The 27,092-nt window shown below is 39.1% G+C and overlaps 1 protein-coding gene across 2 annotated transcripts in view; it reads right to left on the bottom strand.

Annotated features, from left to right (window-relative positions):
- DLC1 (DLC1 Rho GTPase activating protein) overlaps positions 1-27,092 on the bottom strand; it is a 224,264-nt gene that overhangs the window by 86,243 nt on the left and 110,929 nt on the right. The window contains exon 1 of one of the 2 annotated variants that reach the window (XM_082759727.1): positions 13,183-13,471. The exons of the other annotated variant lie outside the window; for it this stretch is intronic. Within the exon in view, the coding sequence (XP_082615853.1) occupies positions 13,183-13,297 (115 nt within the window). The 5' untranslated portion in view covers positions 13,298-13,471. Of the gene's footprint in view, positions 1-13,182; positions 13,472-27,092 lie in introns of those variants that run through there. 2 annotated transcript variants of the gene reach the window in all.

The raw sequence follows: 27,092 nt of genomic DNA, 5'->3' as shown, positions 1-27,092 counted from the left end.
AAGGGGCAGAGAAGAGTTAAATCCCTGTGGAGATTTTCCCAGGTGGTGGATACTGAAACCTCATGTTTGAAATTACATCTTGCTGTGGCAGCTCCAAAGAAATGGAACCAGATGTGCTCATCATTACCCATCAGGCCACCATGGTAAGCTAATTTTGCCAAATAGCCCAAATATACACAAAGCTGTAATGACCTTTAATTCCTAACAGCTTCAGTAGATCTTATGAGAAGCAGTGGTGGGCTCAGGGATCAGAAACTACTGGTTTCAACTTTCAAATGGGCTGTCTGAGGATGCTAACCCCCGTGACATTACAATATAACATGGCTTATAAGCAAAAGAAGTATTATAAATACCACGAGTTAAAATATGGAAGAAGAATATAGACTTGTGAAAGCAGAAGTAAAACAAGTTTCTTGTTAATCATATTTGCTTTTTGCAGTCTGAGGAAAAATGATGAAAGGATATTGTTGCTATTTCTGTTCTTAAATACATAGATCTGATGGGAAGATAGTGAAAACAATACAGGAATTCAGATGATAGGATAGTGGAAATAGAATTAGATTTTATAGTCACCCATAAAGTCTACAATGACAGTTCAGTGCAAGAGTACAACTTACAAGCTTTTTTTATGCAGACTTGCTGAACTATTTCTTCTTCTCATGGTAGCTGCAAAGATTGAGAAATGTAGACTATCTTTTTATTGATCTTTGAAATCTCATCAAAATACCTATCTTCAACTTGTTCATATTCTTCTCATGGACTACATTCTTTCCTTAGCTAAGTTATTATTGCTTTCACATCAGCAAAATTCCTTGCTCCTAGTAAGACAAGCTATTTAACTTCAATGCAATGAAAAAGTATTTCCATTTGAGATCATCTAACTTTGTTGCTTCCAATCCAATAGGACATTACAAGATAATTCAAAAACTTCCCAAGCTACGTTCAAGTCAACAATTTCAATCAATAAATCAAGATGGTTCATTTCTAATCTTTTTTTTTTTTTTTTTTTTTTTCCCCAGCTTCACTGACTGTCCATCCTTTCAGCTGTTCTGTATCTGGCCAGTCAAAGAAAAAAAACCTCCAGAGAATATACCATCGAAGCACACTGATAAACACTCAATAAGGCGCAACACGATGCACACTTCAGTAAGATTAAAATACCATGATAAAATATCATGAAACAAAGCCATACATATACTTCGTGACACTTCTAAATTTCTTACAGGTACCACAGAAGGTTTCTTTCATATTGAGACAAAAAGATGTTTAATGTTTTACTATGCCAAGTTGCAGGCCAAACCTTTAAAGCCTACAAATGACAACATATACCCATAAGAAATGGAACAGATTTTACCAAGTACTTTCAAAGAATTCAAATTGAAAAGTGGCTTCAAGTTCTCTTAAAACTGCCATGGCTGGGAAATAATCCAAGGAGTCTGTGTTTCCATAATACTTGTACAGATGCCCGTGATAAATATTTGTGCAGTCATTTTCCCTCCTGCTGGAAGTATGAGTGCTAGCTTGAGGGTCCCAACTTGACCACAGAAAATTTTATCTTCCAATGAACAAAAGACTCAAAGAAATCAAATTATAGAAGCTATTACTAGTATATGAAGATTTAGGAGATAGATATCTGAACTCTTTAAATCAAATACATAGGCTTCTCAAATACTGTGCAAGTTATTGTGTGAGATTTTAGGGCATTTATATAATGCAGAAGGTTAGAGTTGTTGATCATGATAGTCTTGTTAGCCTTAGAAAATGAACTGTGGCTGTTCCATATAATCTGAGAGGCAAAAAGATGAACTCACAATCTACCAACAAGGAGCTCTCAGTGGATTCTAGAATGATCTCCAAATTACATCTAAAGGTAAGGAAGAATCAGCAGTAGAGAACCTTAAATATTCCAACCACAGGGTTATTATTGGTTAAGAATGCATCTTATCTCATTCACTTCACCCTTTTAGAGAAAAGCAAAAAGCTGATCAACAGAGCAAGAGTCATACATATATTTGTGTATGTGTGTATTATATACACTAATATATACTAGAACAAGAACAAATCAGACAGAAAAATCATCTTCCTTTTCTTACTTGATACAAACATAAGAAAAATCTCTGATGCTAGCTACAAGACTAAATGTCAGGGTTCTACCAATAGCGTACATCTCATTAGGTTCCTAGGCTTCTAAAATATGTGGTGTGCAGCAGAATGTAGTCAGCACTTTCATAATAAAGAGCTAGAATTGTCAATATGTCCATTCAGCAAATTCTTACAGCAGACAAACAAACAAATTCATCAACATAAATGCCTGATTGCAGTCTGGTTTCATCTGGTTCTGCAGAGTGAGAGATTTATAGGAACAAGATTAGAGTTCTTTGAATCTGTTGCATGAATCTGCCGCTGCATCAATGGTTAAAAGCAGAAGAAGATAAAATCAGCGTTCTGCTTGACTTCTGCAAATATTCTCAAAATGTCTGTCCAAGGCTTCTTGACATGCTTTTTAAACCAAGCATTTGAGTTTGTCCTCTACTCCTTTTGGCGTGATCACTTATTTTTTTTTTTTCAAATTACTGATTAGTCCTTAAAAATCTAGTTGAGAACAAAACAAACCTCTCCATGCCACACTGCTCAGGAAAGATGGTGTTTTCATTTGCACCAAAAAATGTCATGCTATGTAACCACTTTAGTACATGGTTGTGTACGCCAGTGCTCTCTGGAGTTCAGCTCTGTGTGGGGTTCAACAAAACCCAGAAATATTTACAGAACTACTGATCAGCAGAAACATCATGGCAAATGAAGCTTTAATTTGCTTGAAGCTTTAATTTGCCATTTTTTAATGAAAGGCTTCAGGATGAAAAGTAGGAGGCATGGCTAGAGTTAGTATATCAAGGCAAGCACAATGTACCATAAAGCTGCATACCTGTCTGAGGGCAAAATAAAGATCACAGAATTGTAAATATTCCAAGTGGGAAGGGACCCACAAGGACCACTCAATCCAACTCCTGGCTCCACGCAGGACCACCCAAAAAACAGACCATGTATCTTGAGAGTGTCATCCAAACATTGCTTGAACTCTGGCAGGCTTGGTGCTGTGACCACTGCCCTGGGGAGCCTGTCCCTGTGCCCGACCACCCTCTGGGTGCAGAACCTTTCCCTAACCCCCAGCCTGACCCTCCCCTGTCCCAGCTCCATGCCGTTCCCTCAGGTCCTGTCGCTGTCCCCAGAGAGCAGAGCTCAGCGCCTGCCCCTTCGCTCCCCTTGTGAGGGAGCTGCAGGCCGCCATGAGGCCTCCCCTCAGCCTGCTCTGCTCTGGGCTGGACAAACCTAGGGATCTCAGCCGCCCCTCATACATCATGCCCTCTAGACCCTTCACCATCTTCATAGCCCTCCTTTGAACACTGTCTAATAGTTCTATGTTCAGATATGGAGAGAAGACAAAAATTAAGGCCAGACTTCATTTGTATGAGCCTTCTAGGAACACTTCACACTCCTGTCACAGTCCCCTCAGCTCTGAACACTGACAACAAAGATGTGCAAATGGCATATGTGTGGATAAGAAGATATGTCACGTAAAAAACAACTGTAACAGAACTGCTTAACCTAGCCTTTCAAACTGTAACTCTCTTTAATAGCTATCAGCTGCCCTGAAGAATATCAGACTAATGAACCAAGTAAATGCCAACAGCCAATCTCATACGTTTAATGTTATAAGAAATATACACCAGAAAACACACATTCCCATTTTCCTCATTCTTATAGACCAGAGTCAGTTCAATGCCTGGAGATTTTCTGCCATGACTGTCAGCAACAGGCAAAGGCACGTGCCAAACCCTCCTTGTCTGTGGCTAACCAGGGCTGGCCAGTTGTTATTTCAGCTCCGGTGGCAGACACTTTGCTACTGTAGGGTGTCTGCCAAAATGCAGCCTCAGAGCATCAAGTAGCAAGAGTAACATGGCACAAACTCTGAAAGGATGCTGAGACATTTTACCATGAGCTTTTCAGAATATTGATAGAAGCTGGAAGCCTTTTGGAGCATTAACAGAGAGAAAGAGATTAACCTAAACTGAACACAGGTCTGGTGTTGGTTATCTCCTCTGCTAAATGCAGCTGTAATGGTACACAATACAGACCTGAAAAATAAAAAGTGAAAGCACAAGAGAAAAGCAGAATGCAGATTTTCCTTTGTCCCTATGCCTTTTCAGCAGTAGGCTTTCCATTGGGTAAGTTCCCACACAGGAATGTGTAAAACTCTCACCCCTGCTTGCCAGAAACTGCAACATATAAAATGCTCTAATTTATTCATTAGTGCAACTGAAAAGCTCCAGTCATGGATGGGCTCTATTCTATTATCACACAGGAGAATATGAGAAAATAAAGATGCAACTGAATTCAAATCAAACGAGATGGGGAGTGAAGAAAAAGATAATACCACAAAAATTAATACCTTGCAGCTTCTATGCACATCTGGTCATGACTTTATAATATATGACATTGAAAATACTTTCTCAGATCTTACTACCCACTTGTGCCACACTGGTATTTTTTCTGCTGACTTGCTAGCTGCTTTCTATTACTTTGTTCATTCTTTTTTGGATGTTTGATTTACCCTTTGAAAATAAAATCTTCCTAAATATTCCTCTCCCATTATTTTTATTGCATGCTTTTGTATAAGATTGACACAGATAGGTGCACATTGAGCACACTCAAACAGAGCCATACTTCAAAAATAAACTATACTGCCAATTCTCCTTCTCACTGTCTGTAAATATCGATACCAACGAACAACCTCTGGGAGATATTTTCTGCATTAGAAGAATTCGGCTCATTTTGTCTCTCCTCTATGCCTCCACACAGCTCCAGCCCCTTGTGCCCCTGCAAACTGGTAAACTGGGCACTGCAGGAGGAACTCAGGGAACTGGAAAATTCTTTGCCTTTGCTACTCTGAGTGACCACTGCATGTTTTGGTTACATAATAAATGCATTTGTATGGCTTCTGAATTTATCTCCTCCCACTGAGCACTGACATTGTTTTACCGGTTATAATCCCTTCTAAATAGGACTTTCTTGATCTCATTTTCTTACACAGTGCTAAGCACATTGTTATGCTTTGTGAATAATAGTATCAATCAATCAATGTGTTGTTTCTTTCTCTTCCACTCCCTTCACCAGAATTTACTGAATAGCTACATAAAATGCAAAATGCATGTTCAGACACAGTTTTTAAAAATCCGATTCTGCCTCTTAATGAGATGTGCTCTGCCAGGGAAGCTGTTCTGCCAGCACAAAGTCTGTTTTCAGTGGGAAAAAGCTGATGGAACTAACCTTTGGAAATTGCTGAAATTCTTATAAGTGGAATTCTATAATATAAAATTAGCAAACGAATAAAACATTTATTACCACAGAGATACTGTACAGATGGTTGGATTTTTTTTTTTTTTTTTTTTTTTTTTGTACTCTGTTTATTGCCAACATTTCCTTAAAAGAAGTATTCAGAAAGTTCCTAATGTGTAACCTACAATATAACTGGGCTCCCCCCTGTGTCTGCTGCAATAGTGGCATTCCTTCTGAGTAATAAATATTCTGTGTATGGCAATTAGGTTTAGGCATGATTGTAAATGCAAAGTTCAGGAGGTTGTCATTAATATTATCTTATGTCCTTACTTCCTGTTGTCTTCATAGCTTAACATGTTTACTGTAAAATTGGAACATAATTAGCAAATCATATAGCTCCTTTTTACTGAAAATAGCAACTAGGCAAAATGTTTCCTATCATCTGGGGCTGACCTTCCCACAGGCTGCATATCCTGGAACAGCACATGGTAATAAGAGAAATCAGTTACCTTGGGTCTCTGCCAAGCACTAATTTCATTTCTCTGGCTGCCCCTCCTTTCCAGCTCTTCTCCCTGCTTTCCCCCCAGTAATGCTCACATATGAGAGCTGGAGTCAAGAAGTTGCAGTTGGTAAACAAAACAAAGACAAAACTGCTAAGAAGTTAATGAAAACATCAGTAAGTCATGGCATCTGGATCTCATCATCCCCCTCTGACGTCAGGAAGATGTCCAGATGTTAGCAGAAATGTAGCAGTTGAAATATTTTTTGAGCAAGGCTCTTCCAAACAATCAGATGCAGAGCAGTTCAGCACTTTCAGCAGTTTTTAAGGAATGTTTCAAATATATAATGGTCTTTCAGATGTGTGAAACGTCTGCTCGGTGCCGAAAGAAGATAGAGTCCAGGGAGCTGTGTCTGGGACTCAGAAGCCCTCACTTTTGAGAGGCGCACGCGTGTGTTCAAAGAGCAGGAGACCATGCGGCCTCTTGGTTGTCTGTCACAAGGAGACACTTGTAGCAGAGACATAATGCTCATCCTGCACTATCCAGCATTTAATGCTAGAGCTTAACAATATCCACAATGATGAATTATGAAACTGGGTCCAGAGAGAGCAGGCTATAATTTTCATCTTTCTCACTCGTTTTTAATCCCTGTCTGACAACCTATACCTCATACAAGCCTTGCATGCTGAAAGGTATAAATGATGAGGTTGGTTTCCTAACAGGTGGCTGCCAGGTGTATTGCTTTTTTTCTTTCCCCTCATGTTCGAGTGTCCTGGCAGACCGATGACATTTTCCACATTTGGGTGCCCCTTCTCTGATTGTAGAGAAACGTTTCTGCTCAGTTCCTCCCAGACATGTTTTGCAGGCTGCTCTGGGCACGTGCCCTCCCTGCTTGGCCTGTGCTTATAAAGAATCCACTTGGAGCCCCCAAGAAAGCATCAAAGTCATTTCTAAATATTCCTAATTGCTGGAGTGTCCTGGGACTGAATTCCTCCTATACACATCCCTAACATCTCAGGCGCAGGTCAGGACGTGGGATTGCTGGCTGTTTGCTGCAGCCCTAGAATTGGCTAAGATGACTGTGGAAAACCAGAATGCTGAAAAAAGGGTGTATTTCCATAATCCCCTCCAGCTGTTGCAACTTGAATGCATGAGGGTTTTGTAGCAACCCACTTTTATAATATGCTTAGCATACTGTGTACTTCTCATTGTAAACTTGGACAAAACATTTCCATTGTTGTACTCGGATTCCAGAAATGACAGTGGAACCCCATGAAATAAATGTTTTAAGTTTCACTAATGGAGGAAAATGCGAAAGTCATAAATAAAACTTCCTGATTGTTCAGTCCACCAACACTGTAACTGAGTGCTGCCACAAGGAAATACCCATTACAAATACGCAAGGCAAGAGACTATGCACACTTTCTTTTCTCTCTCAGTTCTTCAACTGCCGTTGGTATCAAACTTGAAATTAAAAGCATGAGTGCATTGGAAACAAGACATACCAAGAGCTGAAAACAGACAACACCAGAATCATGCTATAAGCAGCTATGAACTTTCTAACGCTTCTCTACATATTTATATGGAGAGTAAGGAAATAAAAAATAGAGCATGGAATAACAACTCGACAATGCATTTAATTCTGAATGCCATTTTGAATGAGGATTTCCACTTGAAAGACTTTGCTTTAAATAAACACCAGTCATCCCACAATAAAACACCAGTGCTAAAAGAGGCATATAATACTATATTTTCATATATCTTATTGAAATTTAATGTAGCAAAATTGTCAAACAATAGACAAAAGTATGCTATATATGAAATGTATTATTTCATGTTATATTTTTTGTTTCAATTTTAAAGATGTAAAGAATCATGAATCGCATCAATGAAATAGGTGTTTTCTCCAAGAATTGCCTTTACTACAAGCTTGTTTAGTAATTCCATGGATAACAACAAAGCTTTTGAGGGCTGTCAAAGGCAGGAAACTTTAACATGATAAAAAGTATTTAACCATTCAACCAAAATAAATTATTACTGTGTTTTGCACTGAATATGCTACCTCTGCTTTATTATACAAATGGCTTCTGTTATCAGGCGACTCCTGCATACTGTTTTCCTGTTTGCTATCTGTAAATTACAGTCTATTTACAAGTACATATCAAATCAATATTTGATCACTGTCTACCTTATAGTGAGTGGCTCTTTTTAATATTTATATAATAGCTCAAATGAAATATCAGACCTGTAGGAAGTTCTCTCCAGACCAGGGGTCAGTCTTTTACAAAAAATGTTCATATAGCCAAAGTACATGTTTAAGGCTATATATCAGGTCGTCTCAGATTCTACAAGATACCATTTTCTAAATTTTTATTTAACCTACACACACTGTAAAGCAATCAAAACAACCACTTGAGGCAGTAATTTGTCTTATGCACAAGTATAAATTTTATAGATACATGAAATGTAATGCAGAAAAACTTTACCTTAACCTGGAATTTTAATAGTTTCCCAAGAATGACAATTCCCTTATTGACTTCCTTTACTTCCTATACATGCCCGTACATTTATATCTATGCCTATTTGTATACATATATATATATATATATATATGGAAGTATAAGGAATAGCTTTTAGAATGAGGAAATTCTATACTCACAGATTTTGCAATCTACAAAAAGGCGTGTTTTAAGATATCATAGCTAAGGGAAATGTATAAATGAAAGCAGCAAGTAATGGAAGCACAGGAATGCTTCAAATGGAGAACAAATTCTCCATCAGCAAGAGTCAATAGTCTGCCTCAGATGATATGGCAAGTAGGAAGAAAAACTATGTAATGATAACCAGTTATTAAAAATTATAAATAAAAGGTTTACTCAAAGGAACCTGCAAGCAAGATCTTCATAAGTAGATTCAAATTAAGCCAGCCTTTATTAAAAGCATAAAACCTAGATGAAAGTTAACTGATAGTCTTCTGAAAGGAATCTAAATGGAGAATAATTTAATGGAATTACTTTTTCTGCAGTCCCAGATTTCTTTCTATGTCTATAACTTTAGGAAGAACTTGTGAGGTCATATAAAATCCTTCCAGATGATTCAAATTCTGTTAAAGTAGGCATAATGAGAAGTGGTCTGTAACAGATCTTTGCAAATGAGTGATTTTTCATTTATTCTGCATTGAACACAAAACAAAACAATGAAAAACAAGAACAGCAAGAGCCTGCTTCATCTTTAATTTAATCTAAAATGAAAATTTTCTAGTGAATGAAAAGATATAAAAGAAAATTAATTCTGGGGTGAATGACATATTGCGAGCTTTTAGAGAAGTTTAAGAAAAGAATGACATAAATATCATAAAAGGTAAGTAGCTAAGTAAATGCTAATATAATTTTGAATAGAAAAGTTGAAGGTTTACTTTTTAAAATATCAAATAAGTGATTTTTTTTTCAGGACTTTAACTGACTAAGCCAACACAGCAAAGCTGGCCATAATTCACAAAATCCTAGACTTTACATTATTTTTTATTGGTAATATCAGATGTTTCAGAGCACAATTTAGCTTTCTCATCATCAAGAAAAAAGGTACATTGAGTAGTCAGTTGTACTCAGTGTCTGACCATGACTGTTAAAAAAAGCTAGTGAAAATGGAAAAAAAAACACGGATGATGTCGTATGATAGACATTTATGTCTTATACTGTGCAGAAAAATGCTACATTGGGTCACCTACAGTCTATTAAGCAGATAATTCAGACAACAGTGGAGGCACTAGGAGAAATCTCACTATGATGTTCTGAGGATATGAATGATTCAGAGCTGAGAGTCCTGCAAACCAGCACTGGGAAAGTTCACCCTCTGTTGCAGTCCTTCTTGCACATACAGTCCTGGTCCCTACTGGGAGGTCTGTCTGCTAATTGAACCAGAGTGCACTTCCCTTCCCTGCTGAGGATGTGGTCTGACATCAGTATGGGGAACAAACTGCATTTGGAATTCCCAGGGACACATTTCTATTTCTCATGAATGTAGCAACATGAAAAGTTATGATTTTTGTATCACCCATTTAGAGAACCTGGCAACTTGAGTCTCATTCTGTCCTCTTATTCTTTGCTGCTCATTCCGTTGCCCAAATTATATCCCATCTCTACTGGGCATATTTGATGTCCCTGCAATTGAAAATGCTTCCATTGTGTTTAGTGATTTATTTAGTGATTCATTTTCCACATTTTAAGATCACCAGACATGACTATAAACATGTGTCTAGATTTTCTTTGTGCAAACTGCGAAGAAAAGACACCAAGTGGAAAATCATGAGCTGCCATCAAAAGCCTGACCATGATGCGACCACATTGAGTTGCAACTCATCTGCTGCTCGGGAAAGGTATTTTGCCACTCTACTACAGTGCCTTATCATATTATACAAGTGTGCTTGGCCCAGGCTTGCTGAAGCAGAGGTCATTAGGCCCCACGAAGAGAGGCACAGACAGGATCTCAGCCCTGGTATTAGCTTCAAATGTGATGTGAAGGTGCTGCTCTGCATTACTCCATCATGGCCATGGTGGGACAGCATGCAGTGGCAAGCTGAAAAGATCATTTTGTTCATTTGCATCCCTTTACCACACCAGCTTGAAAACAAGTTTTTTTTTCACTAAAATCTTTTGGTTCTGTGCAATGTTAATAGCCTCTTGCATACTTTTTGTGCGAGAATAATGCTCTTTCATTTTTGTTGTTCAGATTACATTATCTAATGGAAAAGATGTACCAGAAAATATTCCATTATATTTTCCCAGGGTATTTATAGGGCCAGATAGTACTGCCTGTTTGACGATGATATCAGATTATATTGCATGATTTGCTATTCCTGTGCAGAGGCTAGCAGCTTTTTTTAAAAGCCACACATTTTTCGGATTACTTTTTCTTGAATATTCCACAAAGAATGCATATTTCCCATTTTCTTCTTTCTTTTGCTCATATCAAGTTTTTTTTTTTTTTAAAGGTGTGTCCTGATAACACAAATTGCTGATCTAAGCGGATTTCTTATTTCAGTGTCATGACCCTTCTTTGCCATTTTTTGGTAGTCAGCAGTTTAAACTGCTGATATCCCAGGGAGCAAACAGAACAGCAACATAGTTTGTTGCTGTTTTCTTTCTCTTCCTCACTCTCTGTTATTTATGAAGTACTTCCAGGAATACACCCCACTACCTCCACTCCCGTTGCCTACTGTACTGCTTATTGGGTGTTCAGCCTGATGATTTTCTGCCCAAATATACTAGTGGCCTGACAACCCTACATCACCAGCAGAGCCTGGAAAATGAAACTGTCACTACTCTAAGGGTCCTCTAACATCTAAGCCTTGTTTTGATAAAAACTGTGACGGCTCATAACCATCTGCCAAGTAGAATAAAAACATGCCGCCCCTTATCAGCACAGTTAAAGAGGCTAAAGGGTTCGTGTTCACTCCTCATTTCTAGGAATGTGACAGAGTCTCAAGAAATATAATTAGCAGTTGTCTATCCCTCAAATATTCAAGGTTAAATATATATACATTTATCAAGGTCTTTTCGTATCCTGATAAAACCTACATATTTCCATATGTAGGTCACGTACAAAAGGTATAAAGTACACATCAGTTTATGCTTTCCCATGCGAACTGATAAGAGGGAAACAATTTTACAGAAGACGGTGGTAGTAGTAGCTGACTTCTGTGGACACAGGCCAGAAGGTATTTGGAATCTGTTGATGTAAATGCCATCCTGAACGTAACTATAAATTAAAAAAGCTCACTTCAAAGCAGTCATATAAACATCTCAAGCAGGTGGAATGGAAGCACATGCCAAGGTAAACAAGTGTCCAGCTGACCAGGCAACATGCAGATTAAACAACAGCTCACTTGGCCCCACCAGCTTCCCTTTTATAGGTTTGTGCAACATCCATGCCTTTTTATTCAGACTTTCTTTCCACTAGGTGCACCTTCCACTGGAGTTTAAAGAATGTCCCCCACAGCAGGAGCTAATTGTCTAACTCTAACATGCCTTTGAGCCAAGAATCAGACAACATGCCCAGTTTGGTTTGTCGTGGAAGAGGTTAATGCCCAGCACATTCACAACACTGGCATGTTGGTGACTAACTTCTGAGCACTGAAGTAAATCAGTGGTGTTCCCATCTCCTCAGACACCTGTCCACGAGGCATTACTGGAAGAGCAGTGAAGCTGAGGTCTTCTCTCCAGGAAACTCACTGTCCCTTACCATCTGTGGGACCAGGTGCAGAAAGCATCCAGCCACTAACGCACTGCACAGAACAAGGTTTTTACAAGGTGCACTAATTCAAAGCATGTTTCTGCCCCTGTTTCTCTTTACAGGCCATGGTCACTCCTTGCCTAATTACCTGATGTAATCAGCTTTGGGATCAGTGCACCATCACAAGCATCTGTGACGTACTTAGCTGCTCTTATTCCTCCAAAACATAAAGTGCGGGAGAATGATGTAAAAGTTCAGTTTACATTAGTGAGCCCTAACGTCTGCCTCTTGGTCATCTCATCCTCGATCTTATCGTGGCTCACATTTCTCCTCCCTCCTTCCCTCCCGCAGGACAAACCGCCCCCACTGTAAGTATACAAACAAACCTCCGGCATGTCACACCCACCGTGCAGTTCTGCTGCCTTTTTCTCAAGCCTTTAAATGCCATAATAAAAGTAACAGTCCCAGCAGGGTGAATGAGAAGCATTCAAGCTAGCAGACAGACAACAGAAGAGGAGGAAAATCAAGTGAGTTAAATTATCTTCTCCTCCAGCCCTCAGTTATGGGTTGCCTCAGGTTTTTGAGTCCTAGCAAGTCAAAATAAAAATGCAAACTGTGACCATATAGTTGGTGCTTAATTTACGTCTCAGAAACCCAGCTCTGGCATACCTGACACTCTCTTGGAGCTCATGGTGCTGGAGCCCTTGCCAGAGGAAATACCAGCAGTGGCTCAGCACGCAGCCCAGATATCCCGACTGACACACGCCTTGGCTACAAAACGCCCGAATGCAGCGCGCCGAAGCACATCACAGCACCGGCTCTGACCTAGCAGCAAAATAAAACACTTCAGCACGCTTCAGGGCTGAGGAGTTTGCACCACAAGAGCAGACCAAAATTGTCTGCTTCTTTTCTTTTAGCTGATGTTTATCTTGTCTCCTTACAGCAGCCCTCACATCCCGCCGTAGGCGTAGCACACAAGTAATGTGACACAGAAGCAAAACGCTGAAGAAACGCTCAGTGGCGACACCGACACATTATGCAAAAGATACTAATTACCATTATTGATTCCGGTCCCTTGCCAGCCTTAAAGCATGCTTATTTAATATGTCCCCCTCACCTGCCAGCCGTCTGTCTCGTGTGTTTTTCCAGATAACATCCAAGGCTCTGGCAGTGGAGTCCCTGATGTGATCACTGAATGATCTTCTCAGAGGGGCTTTCACTGGCTGATTCATAATGCAGATCGATCACACATCCAGAGGCAAATGGCTGCAGCTCGGCCCCAGGAAAAAGGGCATCCTTTGCCCGGGGATCTGTCTGAATAGCTCTCCACCAGGCAGGCAGGTTGTTACTTCATATAATTTGTCGTCAGCTCCGTGGAGCTTTTCCTTGAAGAGTCAGGCATTGCAGTTCTCACTGCGGATGCAGGAAAGCTCAGACTGCAGCCAGCCTACTGGAAAGCTGCCAAAATCTTACATCTGGAACAGTTTACAAATGAGCTAACGATACAGTCATTTAGATTTGGGGCTTTATTTGTGGATATCTATAGGATTCTAGCTTCCTGTTTAGTCAAATAACTTACTGGGCACATACTTGCATGCTCATTTATTAGGATAATATTCCCCTGCTTAACTGATATTTCAGGTAATCTTTTATGTTTTGACAAGAAAAAGGTAAGAAATAGAAAAAAATCTACAGTCATTTTAAATATCTGTGGTTTGAGTATTTTATTTTTTTACCCCATTTTTCCTGCATATCACTCTATCTGTAGCACAGAATTGGGCCTGATTCTGAGTTCCTTGTATGTACTACTTTATGCCAATACAGTAACAAAGTGATAGAAATACAAAATTGGGAAGAAAAGAGGAAAGGAGAAAAAAAGGAAGGGAGAACTAGGCATCCCCATCTCTGTTAAAGATAAGATCCCATGTGTAAAAAGTTCATTAGGTAACTCAGATGGATAGTCACAGTAAAAGAAGCCATTTGCCCTTGCTTATTTTGCCCTTTTTAATAGACTACTGTGTCCTGTGACTTCCCTGAGAGAGGAAGAAAGGAGTAAAGGGGTAGCTGAAACTTTTCTTTTCCGTCTTAGTATGTATGAGATGCCTGTCCTAATGTTTGAAGAGGTGAGAGATCCCACCCTTACAAAACTAATCCCATTTGACATCAGGAAAGCAAGGACTACTGAAGAATAAAGTTGTCCTCAGGTTAATTCAAGGTGGAGTTTTGTTTTGTTTTGTTTTGCTTTTTTTTTTTTTTTTTTAAGCTGCAACTGCAGTTTCAAGTCAGATACCATTACTTTCTTGTGAAGGATTATGTTATCATTAAATTGATTGATTAAGTTTTCACAAGGTTGGCACACAGAGATCAAAGTTCAGAATAACAAGTTCCAGCCTGTGGATTTCCACTCCCTTTCAATTCACTCCTAAGAACAAAACATTTTTTTTTCTTTTAATTCTAAACTAGATCATTTATTTTACATTTTCTTGTTTGTTGCAACTTTTCCATTGCCTTCTGAGTTCCCTTTATTTTCCCTAGTCCTAATTTCCTCTAAGACAAATCACGATCTCACTCCAACAATGCAAAGAAATTTACAGGATTTGCAATAGTGTAACTGAGGGAAGAATTGGCTTACCATCTACTTAACGCAGATCATAATTTATTCCCATCTCTGCCTTTGTCTTTTATCTTTACAGAGCATCTGCAAACACTAGTGTCCCGTGTACATCTTTGAAGAAAACCAACAGCAGCAAGGGATCTCTAAAGTTTGCAATTGCTTTCCCCATTATACCCCCCCTACTTTTGGAGGCCGGATGGAGAAAACAGCAGCCAACTCTCTAGAGAAATTCAACATGATTACACACTCCTTAAATACTTTTTTATTTATTTTTTCTTTCAATTCTGGCAAAACTTCCTTGTAGATCGAGTGACAATGCATACATTGGCAAATGCAGACATTACGACCACAGTGTAGTCTATCTAGCTGGAAACTTAGAAAACACATACCCCCTGTTCAGGTGACATCTGTCATTGCTTCTGTTAGTGACTAGCTCAGAAGACCACTGGTTCATTTTTAAGTGAGATTACAGTAAGCTGGAGGAGAAGGAGCACTATCTACATCTTGCAGTCAATATGTGTACCTCTGTATTTCAACTGAACACCACTGCCAGAGGACAACAGAAGGCAATGAGGGAGAAGGCAGTCTCCGCAGGTTTTTAGCTATCAGTGGCTATGTCTACATAACCAGCTATGTGTCCTACAAAAAGTGCATTACATAGCAAAAGAGATGTTACCACAGTTCTGAAACATCTTGGGTGGGTTACTTTGAACTAGGCCTACGTGGGTGTCATGGACTGAGTGAATCCTCACTAGGAGGTCTCTAGTACATTACTAGCAAGTGTATTCTGACCTAACTTCATCTGAAAATCTGAATTCCCATGCTCCAAGACTTCTTAGAGATATGAACTAAAGCATCAGAGATATGAAGGGGAGATTCTTGTCAAAGACATGCTCCTGGTCCAGGCTAAAATGTCAATAACAACACATCCACTGGTATTCATTTAAGCAGCTAAACCAACAGAAGAGCAATGGATATTGCTGATCAGGGTTTAATTCTTTGAGTGCTTTTGTGGGTTCTCTTACGCATGTAGGCATGTCATAGCTCAAAATATTTAAAGCTGTGCAACCAGTTCAATTAAACCGACAGGAAAATGTCAGAATGACCCCACAAAGGGCAAAGGAGGAGTAAAGATAAACTGTAACAAATCGGAGGAAGATGGTTAAGGGAGTCTGCTTGTCTGATGTTACTTGACATGTAAATGGATAATCTAAGCAAGATTGTGTAAAGAATTTAATTCCATGTCAGAAAATTCTTAATGAGCCATGTACAGGAAAAGAATTAGGTGTAGACAGGCTAGAAATACGGATAGGAAATAAAAGCGTACTCATTTTAGAAAAGGAAAGGGTAGACTGGGGGATGTAGCAGGGAAAATAGTTAAAAGAAAATTTATACAACCAAAGAAGGAAATTTGAGATGCATGACATTCACTGTGGCTGTAAAATGAGCTAAGAGTTCTCTGTGCAATGTGAAAGCACAAAGTGACTTTTAAATCGTGTTAGAAGGAGGCATCAAAGCAGAGCTGTGTCTCAACCTCTATTGCTACATTATTTAAGGATCATTCCTAGAGGATCAAGGCACTCGGTTCTGGTCTGAACCTCTCGATATTCAAAAGATGCTGAACCACATCCACAAAACCAAATGTGCCGGGAAACCAGCAGTTGGTGGCAGCAGGGCAGCGATGGTGGGGGCTCTTAGCTCTGCGCTGGGAAACAACCATGCACAAAGAGGAAAGCTGATGAGCTGCCACTGCTGCTGTGCCATTATCTGATGGCTCCTTTCCACTCCTACTTAGAGCTCTATGCTGCATCTCAGGCAAGCCCCTACACACCACATTCCCAAACGTGGCTCTGTCTTTGGAGAAACACCACTGGAACTGCACAAAGCCAGGCCCTGCCCAAATGATTATTGCCAGTGTAGAGATACTCCTTTTCAGCTCAGACATATTCTCTCTCCCCTCACAAATGTACCTGTCTGGGGAGAGGTATCTGCCTGAATCACATGCCTGCCATGAACTTCAGGTTGTTTGGGTGGGAAAGCTTACTCTGTTACTCCAGCAAACTCATGCTCACAGTCTGAACTGAGAGAGGATGCTGCTGGTGCCAAGTACCTGCATACAGACCTCAGCTAGTGAATCTCTGGTGTAGGTCAATGTGAATGTCTTAGATTAGTTTATGGGGAAAGCTGTTAAACTGGATCACTGGGATTGACATGAAAGAAAAAAAGGTTTTAATGGTGAGATTTACAGAGTGGCAAAGAAAAAGTTTTTAAAGGAAATGGCAAGACATTTGGCTGCTGTATTCAAAAACGTACTGGAGAAGATCTGGAAAACAAATATGCTGCTTTAGTTAGGAAATGGCCTATGAACCCTGCTGTATGTTACATCCACAATTTAATTATCTGTACACAGGTAACACAGCAAAATGCATCCAAAAAAAAGCAAGGTCCGAACCTCCCAGTCAACATCTACATAAAATGTATGATGCAGCTCTGTATCTTTGCTTCACTGTGCCTGGAAACTTAAGGAAAACCAGCAGCAGACACTTTTCTTTCTTTCTTTTTCTATTTGTTTTTTTCTGAATAGCACTCATGGCGATCACAGCCATAGTGCAATTAGTACTCCAGCTATCCACCAAAATTATTTTATTTTTCCTGCTTAATGAGAAAAAAGATGAAATAAGATGAAGAAAATGAAGAAATAATTATGGTCAAAAGGTAAACTGGATGGGCCAACAACATGTGCTCTGGACTAAATATAATATGAAGGGAATCTGAAGGAGACGGGTCTGCCGCTGACAGGAGAGGAATGCAGTAGCCAGCATTTGGAAGAAAGGCTACAGCACGCCCTGAGGAAAGAGGCTGTGGCACACACGTGTAGAGCAGCATGCATGCCCGGGAACAGCTTCTGTGGAATTCCAGAGGCAAATATTTATATGGGCCAGCTCCCTACCTGCCTGCCCAGCCCTCCAGCCAGGAGTGGCCCCATGACTGCTTCTCCCAGGCCACTGTCTCTGCTCTCACCCTGCCAGCCTGCCTTTGGGCTGTAGTCACTTGATGTCTTCTACTTTTCAGAATTTTTTTTTGGAAATGCCTTTTTAATAAAGGCAATGTTGTGCTTCTCTAATCTTCCTCTTGAGGCTGGATATACTTGTAAAGTGCTGCTCGTCATTCTTAAACACGTAGTTTGTAAACCATCTGAGGGCAGAAGGTAATGCCTTCTAACTTTACCACTCATCAACAGTTCAAGCTGGAGGATCTCAGCTTGCCGAACATGTGTGTTTTCTGCTCCTTCAGTGGTTCTGTCCTTACTTCAGCCTGTAAAGATAATCCTCAACATCCTTTTTTTCTCCTCAGGGCAAAGAGCAGACACAAATGCATCAGGTACTGGGATGGTCAGGAATGGTGATCTCATTTTTGAGTTCTGGCAACGTCCAGCTTCTAGGAAGTAAACAGTTATGCAAGCCTTGCTCTCTTCAGGCTTGCTCAAAATGCATCAACTTCCCTTCTGAGTGTTTACGAATGGGCAAATTCTTATGTTTATCTCTGGTTCATCTATGTGATTCTGGCCTCTTGAGTCTGGAAGGCTGTATGCATCCAAAATATGCACAGCCAGTCAGAAACACGTCATTTTTTAAAATGTGCTGCCAGTTTGAGCTTTTCTGTGACTTCAGTGTGGGCTGCAACAATTGATATGGCAAATTCAGACCATCTTCCTTGGGTGGTCTATGCAGCTTCCCTGATCTGATGCATGAAACCACCTTTCCCCATGTTACAGAACCAGAAAGGCAATGCCATAACTCTCCAAAAGTATCACAAAACAAAAGAATAATTCATAATCCAAATTTTAGGTCTAATAAAAAACGTCTACTGGGCACATAGCACGTGTCATTGTTTCATCTCTCAGCAGATGTGTCCAAATGCTATCTAGGAGACCAGACTGGGAAAGGAACCCTTTGAATTGGGCTTTTACATATGTTGCTTTCCAAAAGAAAATCTGGCACTGCAACATATGCAGTATCTGAGAGATCTGATACGTATCCGATCTTTAGAAAAGCAGCAGCTACCAATCAGAGCAGACAGTAAAGATTTAGAGAAATTCCTATGGAAAGACATGCAAATAAAATGTACTTTGTTGAAACAGAAAAGTTTCTTTCAATAGAAGCTTGACAGACCTCAACAAAATGCTCTATATGACAAAGCCACGTCTTTGTTCAGTTTGATTGGGTTTTAGAAAAGATCTCCGTTCTTCAGTCAGATAAGGCAAAAAATAGTTAGAAATGTCATTTAGCATATAGGTACCTTTTAATAAGGGTGGAACAGCTTGGCAGCTTATCTGTCCCATGGACTGCTTGCTGGTGCTCAGCTTTCCTCCAGACCTTTTTAGGGAGCAGTCCTGGGAGCAGGCTGCAGGTGGAAGGACTTGACCCAGCAGTGGCAGCCACTCTTGTCATCATCAATTCCTCCCTCCCATTATGGGCAGGAGCGGGGTGGGTATGCAATGTTGTGGTATCTCTAAACAGACATTTTAATGATAAAAAGACATGGAAAGTTTTGAACTTTTTTTTTTTTTCTCCTCCAAATTGAGAATAAAAATGTCAGAAGGACATTATTTTCACATTTCTTGCAGTAGGAGTGAAAATTAGCATGTTATGGAAGCCTTGAGATCTGGGAGGAAGGATAGAAGTGTAGGGATCCTAGTGACGAACTATATTCTCCCCTCCCACGTTTCAACCTCCTACTTATATGGTACTGAGGGAGAATATTAGGATTCCTTCTTGCATCAAGAGTCACTGCATGATATAGATAAAAGAAAGGAAAAAGGAAGCTTGTTTGTTGAAGGAAGAAATTGTAGAAAAGGTCACCCCCCACACTGGATTTTTCTGCTGATTTGAGCATGATGTTCTCTTCTTTTCAGCCTCTCCATTTCTTTTTATCCTTTCTAAGCTCCCTGCTCCCTTACAAGTTATTTCTTGCTGCTGTTTTTCTTTTCTGCCTTCAAAATCCTGTTCCATCATGCTGTGTACATTTTCTTCCACATCCCTGCCCTGACTACATCATTCTCCATCATCTGACCTCTGGTTCCTATTGCTGGCTTCTCTGCTCCATGTTGTTCCCTTCACTCCCCTCCTGGACATGGCAGGCTGGAGCTGCTCTGTGACCTGAGCTCCGCTGGAGCTGCACCTGAGATAATAAATGTTTGAGTGGTGCTTGTTGCAAAGGTGCTGACAATGGGAGTGCACAATCCAGCCCCATATTACTGCATGTCACACAAAAAACTTCATTCTCAGAAAAGTGTCCTGTGCTGCATGTCAACACCGTATAGTTAACCTCTAAACAGCCTAGGAGCCAAATGGATGCAATCTGGGGAAGAGATAATTAACCATGCAACTAATAGAGAAAGTTCCCTGAGCTGCCTCTACAGGTGGGAGCACGTTGCTTTCATGGACTTCTCAGTGTCTAAACAATTAGACTTATTTTGGTGAAACACTGAGAAGGTCTTGTTGAAATATTTACCTTTGTTGCCTTTTGTTGTTTGATAAGTACTTGCTGGTGGTAAGCTACTTTACTAAACCCAGTAAAGTAACTTAGGCCTTCTATTATATTTTTATGAGTTTCAAATTAAACATGATCCCAAATGAACAATATTTAACAAACCTCATGATGTGATTATGGCCCTGCTTTACAAACAGTCCCATAGCTTACTTAGAGTTTTTTGAGCTTCAAAGCATGAGCTTATCTGGCTGTTTCTGGGCTGCTGTCTCACTATCACAGTGTGCTCCACAAAAGATAAATAATCCAATGTAGGAAAATAGAAAACATTTCTAATCACAGCCATAAATGCAAAATAATATGAAATGACTGAATAACATGCAAGATGTATTTCCAGTTTCAGTACATTGGTCCATATTAACCTGCTTTTTTAATGTAACTAAACTATCCTTACATTATCAGAAAATCCAGCCTTGTCCCTGCTATCAACTTCTTTTTGAAATACTGCATATTAATGAGGACATTTAGTGAACACTGGTGCCACAGTTTAAAACTCAGATCAGAAAGGAAGTGTTAATGCTTCATTCTGTTTAGCCATATGTGAGGCACCTTCCTGGTGAAGTTTATGGAAACATTAACCTACAGGGTTGTCCAAACACCTCCATTTACCTAACTTGAGGTGCTGATACTGAACAGCTGACAGTGATAGGCTGTGAACTAAGGTTTTCAGCATTAGCCATCTGCTATACTTTACCAAAGCAAAATAGTGTCACGTAGCGTTGCTTCTTCCTCCATCACAGTGGCCTGTCATGGAAATGGGTCATACCGAAGTATCTTTTTGTCAGCTGAGTAATACAGTACAGTTTGAGGTGTCCTATCTGTGGGATTAGGGCAGGATGAATACAATTTCATAGATCGAGATACATGGTCTAAGTTAGTCCTTTTCTTCCAGTGGTTGTGGAAATGTAGCTATATACAACGCTGCAATAATAGCAAATTGCATGCTCCACAAAGAGAAAGGGAAAAGGGAAAGGGAAAAAGGAGAAAGGAAGAGAAAAAGAGCCCAAGCAGCCCAGCACTTCTGAAACAAATCCTTGTTGTTGTTCCCTGTTATAATCAGTCTGTATGATATTCTTTCGCAATTAGCAGCTTTCCTTCCTTGTCTTATGTTCTCTCCTGTTCGGGTCTATCCTGTCATTCTAAAGTGGTGAGTTCCTTGGGTTAAATGTCTTCCTGTTTAGACAACCCTTACACAAAATGGCACAATCTAAAAATATATATAATAGCAATAAAATCTTTGAGCTCGTCTGCAATAACTAGCACAAACAGTGATGCTGAATAAAGCCATTTTTCTCTAAAACATGGTTCCATGAGTTTAAAATAATGTAACAGTGGCTGGCTGGTGACTGTGTGCATAGCAGTGACAAGGCTGGGAGCACGGGGAGTGTTATGTGAGCCAGACTCATCTCAACCAGAGGGTGAGCAGGGAGATAATTCAGACTGCAGACAGAGATCAACCTGAACAGAGAGATCAAAGAGTAACTAGAAACTTTAAACCAAAGAAAAAGTCATAGTGCTTGATGGATAAGATGGAAAAGGCTCATTCCCAAGATTTAGTGAGGTTTAGGGCACTCATGTAAGTCTGCTTCATTAGTACCGCTCTGTGTAATGTGTGTTTTATTAAGCGATGTAGAGACTGAGCTGTCCTCCTCCCTTCTCATCCCTGCTGCTGCCACTGTGGCAGCCTCTGAAATGCAGTCTCTGCAGAAGGTTTGTTTGTCATGTGAAAACAAGCAGGATCTGAACCTTGCCTGAACATTTGTGACTTCACTGACAGAGAAAAGGGGAGAAAAACAGAGATCTTCATGAGAAGTGATGCCATTTGCATAAGGAAGTAGGATCCAACCTGAATCAAAGCTTTACAAAGTATGGACTCCCAGTAGGTTTTGAGATTTCACTAACTGAAGCACTGCTGAGCAGTTTGTGAATGGTAGTTTTTCCTTGCTCCATATTTTAGTGCAAATATTTATTTGTATAGGTAGATTGTTGATTTGTTTTTGATACCATCTCACTTCCTCAGACTCCTGATTTCAGATTCTGTTATCTGCCATGCTTTGTTTGTCCTGGAGCTATCTGTGACATAACATCTTTGAGATGCTTCATTTCTATGTTCATTTTAATTCCAGTGTTTAGAGGAAAAAGAATGAAAGAATACGTTAGCTTCCCAACATTGAAAAATTCAGGCCAGCTTAAGTGCTTGATTATATTTTGGTACAAGAATTTGTAGAGAGAGTCTTTTTTCATATTTCTGAAAGTCCATTTGGCATAGCCATTGACAAGTCTCTACGAAACTGTTTCACAGCAGTTCAGCAGCATTGGAGTTAGCTGCCAACAGACTATGAAATGTTTTTCTCACCTGGGGTACATGCAGCCTGGGAACTCTCTGCAAGCACAGCCCTGGGCTGCTGCCAGCCCTGCAGCAGGTGGTATGAATGAGAGAACCCTGGGTTTTTACCAACCCCATTGCTTCAGCTCACAGCAGGGTGGAAGATGGTTCTTCATATGTAATCAGGCATGAGAGAGTTGTGCTGGGCTTGGTATATGCAGCTTTGTGAAGCAGAGGCAGGAAGAGGGAGAGGGAGGCAAGGGGAGGAGAGGATAGGTGTATCTGCCATCTACTGTTGTTTTACTTGCATGCCTCCAGTTGACAAGTAAATTTTTGCTACCAAATCCTTTTCTTTGTTTGTACTGTCCTGGTGGATTGAAAACACTTTAAACAATTGTCCTCTTTGCTCTGAAGAGAAGACTACACGTTCGGGGTCTTTTCTACTTCAGATTCTTTTGTCAGGGTATTGGCTACAATTATATTATTATTATTATGTAATAAAGGAGAAAAAAAAAAACACACAATACCTTATGAAGAATCACACACTATTTTGTAGGACAACTTTCTTTTGGGGTTTGTTATTTCAGCTGAAGTCTTGCAGTAACTGCTGATTGCAGGTTCTAATGCCTAATCTTTCAGAGATAAAGAATCTAGTGTTTCACTTCACCTTTTGTAAGCTTAATGCATCACAGACACAAGTTAAAGCTTTATGGGGAGTATCAAACCTAATTATCCAGAAGATTAAAGCAGTCATCATATCAACTGAAAGATACATTCTGTTATCCATAATAAACCTTTTGTGAATGATGAATGTACACACAGTATACCTTAAATAAATACAAAAGAAATCTAAAACTGAAACTGAGGTTATCATTAGATGCTAATGTTTCATATTTACTCCATGAAGTTAACAACTCTATTAAATGAGGTTTTAATGACACAGTCTGGTTTGCTATTCCAGGAATTGAATTTCTTCATATCTTTCCTTAATTTACTTCACAGGTAATCAGCGAAATTTGCTGCTGCATTCACTTTGTTGTTCCTGCTGGCATCTGGTTTCAGACAAGGCATATCTGCCCTCCGAAACATCACTATGCTCCATGGAAAATCTTCCCTTATGTTCAAGTTACTGCAGAGGTATTGAGGGCTGCCTAAAGGATAGTGAGCTTGGACTGGTTTGGGGACCAGAACTGTGATAGGACACAGCAGTACTTTACATAACCTCTGGATATTGAGACTAGCTACTGGCTGGCAAGTTCCCCTAATTTATCTTAGGAGGACATTTTGTTATTAGGTGCTCAGCTAATTGTGCACCCTAGAGGCCAAAGAGTAAGGTAAAAATATGTAACTAACAGTTACGTTTGTAGGACTAACACCCTGACCTTTGTTTTGCTATGGCTCTACATCTGACCTAATGATGTTTTATGGTCATTTCAAGTAAATTTTTTGAAAGGTAAGAAGAGATATACGGTGGCTTTTGCACATTAACTGGTTTTGAAATGTGGAATATCTGCTCAGATCTTCTTCAATCTAAAAAATCCTGAAGTCATTTGTTGCTAAAAAGATGTCTAGATGATGTGGCGGGTTACACAGGAGAGAATTAAAATTCTGTTTATGAGTGACATTATTTTCTGTGAACTTAAACATTCAGTTTTCAGAACTGATATTGAACTGATAAAGTAATTAAAGAAAAAAAAAGCAAGTCTTGCCCTCAGTTTCAATGCAAAACAATAACGTCTCTGTACTAATCAAAATCAAGCCTTGAAAAAACAAAACAAACAAACAAACAAACAAACACAAAACAAACAAACCCCAAATATCTAAAATAGCACCAGTGAAACATACATAGAAAAACTACTTATGAATCTTTATGTACATTAGAAGCAAGGTAAGTACAAATGTCTTTCTAAGTACTTCATAATAGAAGGGGCGAGGGAAGCAATTAAAGAGATAGTGAAATAATGGAGAAAATATTTCATATTTATTAGTAGATGATGTAGAAATTCCTAGGAAAAATACAGTAATTGGACAAAGGGAATAAAACACTCCCCAAAGAAGACAAGGAAGCTAACAAAGAAGATGACAAATCTCACATCTCAGATCGATAGGTTAAAGTAATGTTTTTAAGGAATATTTATTGCAAATAAAGTAATTAATGATGAAAGGTGTAATTCTCAAGTACTTTTCTGGAAAAAGAAATGTGGTATAAATGTATGGTATTTCTTTTTTTACTATTCCTGATGTTTTAATCATAATACTTTTTTTTTTTTTTTTTTTTTTTTTTTTTTTTTCTCACCTATATAATAGAAAGAACAACAATTTACATTCTCAGTATGTCCATAGAGAACAAGCTCTATTTGGCACAAATGAATCCTTTCACAAATGCAGCATGTAGTTTTAGCCTTTCCAGTACCACAAAGATGTCAACACGTGTTGAAGGAATTCAGATAACAGCAACATAAATGATTAAGGGGCTGGAGAGTTTGATTTATGAGAAAAGATTAAAACATGTTCTTCTTAGCCAAATGACAGCTAATAATGCAAAGGGAGAGTAATGATAACACCTTACAAGTATTTAAAGCGTGAGCACATCAAGAAAAGGGTGGAAGTGTTTTAAGGTGGTACAAAGGGTTCAAAATACAGAACTGAGATTGCAGAGATTGTTGTTTGTATGTTTTTCTTCCAAAGCAGGACTAATTCACTTGTGGAGCTTATGTAAGGACAAGATAAAATACATTAGTACATAATCAAGGAATCAAGGAATCAAGGATTCAAGGCAAATGTGAAACTGAAGGATGCATATATCAGCTATGGCACAAGTCCTCAACGTAGCAGAAATTGAAACATGCAAGTTAGCAAGATCAAAATTGAAATAACAAGATCTAATATGTTACACAAGCAGGATGTAGTACTACAGAAAGTGTATATCAGCATTCATACTATCTTAAGAAAGAACTGACCCTGAAAGTAAGTTTTCTTTGCTCAGTAAGTTGCACAACTGCTTAATGACCTTCTACCCCTTAAAACCCTAAGATCCCCACCCGTGGAAAAGGAGCTGGTACTCAAGTGAAAAATTTGTCATATCAAATATGATATTTCACGTCGAATGTTGACACAGTATAACTGAAATAAGGTTAGATAGGGTACCTGCTGTACTAAATCTTGGTACTTGCATACCAATCAACGCCTTATGGTTAAACACGAGTATCATTGCCTGTACAAAACAAACCACAGAAAGACACAGCAGACATCCGTTGGATGCTTTTTCAGCCCTGTTTGCTCATGTTGGCAGCTTTCTGAAGGCATTGCTATGGAATGAGTGTGTTTGGGTGACAGCTGAAGGAAAACCAGATTTTTTTCATAAGTCAGGGACAACACAACACTTTATGCATAAGGACCCAAATTAAAGAGAAACTTTAAAGTTCCTACAAGATGATTGATCCTAGACTGCTTGATTGAAGTTTGGAGTTTATTATGGAATAAGTAGCTGTCAGCATACAGCTAACAAATCTGAACTTGGCTAACAGGTCATAAAAGTCAGAAATGAAGTACAATTACATTTTGAATGGTCAAAAATTAAGTCTATACTGTATATGAAAATACATATTGAAGACCAAATGGGAAATTATAAAACACACTTTAACATAAGCCCTTTGATATTAAAAAAGCTTCGAAAGTCTCTGTCTTTACAAAGTATTGGCAGCTCTGACTTTCAATTAATGGGATTAGATTCAATTATCTAATTAACCTCATTTTAGCCAGAATGACCAATTATTTGATGTTGAAAACTAAAAATAAATAAACAAATAAATAGCAAAACTCCTCCCCTCCCCTGGAAGATTTCAGTACTCAGACAGTAAAATTACTAAAGAAAAAATTTTGGCAGATAGATTTATGATGATGTAGAGTTTAAATAAACTTTTAAATATATGTTATTGACAGATACTGAAAATTAATTTAGATAAAATTACCTTAGCTAGATCTTGGACTTGCAGGATTAAAGATTTTGTATTACAAAAAGGAAAACATACCCTTTTCAAAGATTACCGTGCTTTTTGGGTGAGAAGACTAATGAAATATTGTCATTCTACTTTCAGATCAAGATCTCATCTACGCACATGCTCTTGCTACACTGTCTTCAGTGACGTGATCACCAACCAAAACATGGTGTATACATATAGTTTTCTTATCTACCTGTGAAATACTAAACATATATCTTACCTAAATCCCCTCTCTATAATTGGATCCACAGCATTCATATTTTTCTGCTACGAGGCAGTGCAAAGTAAAGTTAAATATATCCCAAATGAAATCTTTGCTATTTTACCAAGAAAGTCTAGGTTATCTCTAGTCTTCTACGTATCGTCGCTTCTTAAAATCCTTCCCCACAAAGCCCTGCTAATTTGTCATGTTTAATTTCATACTTGTTGGAAAGTGTCATATCATAGAGCAGTTTAGATGTTTCTGCATAATTTCATGGAAAAAAGTGACTTTTTCTCTTTCTGACTTTCACATTTTGGAGCATGGTGTGTGAAGG

Source organism: Aythya marila, assembly GCF_965140915.1.
Source record: "Aythya marila genome assembly, chromosome: 4".
Classification (NCBI taxonomy): Eukaryota; Metazoa; Chordata; class Aves; order Anseriformes; family Anatidae; genus Aythya; species Aythya marila.
Note: the sequence above shows the minus strand (reverse complement) of the source record. Positions and strands in the feature narration are given on the sequence as shown.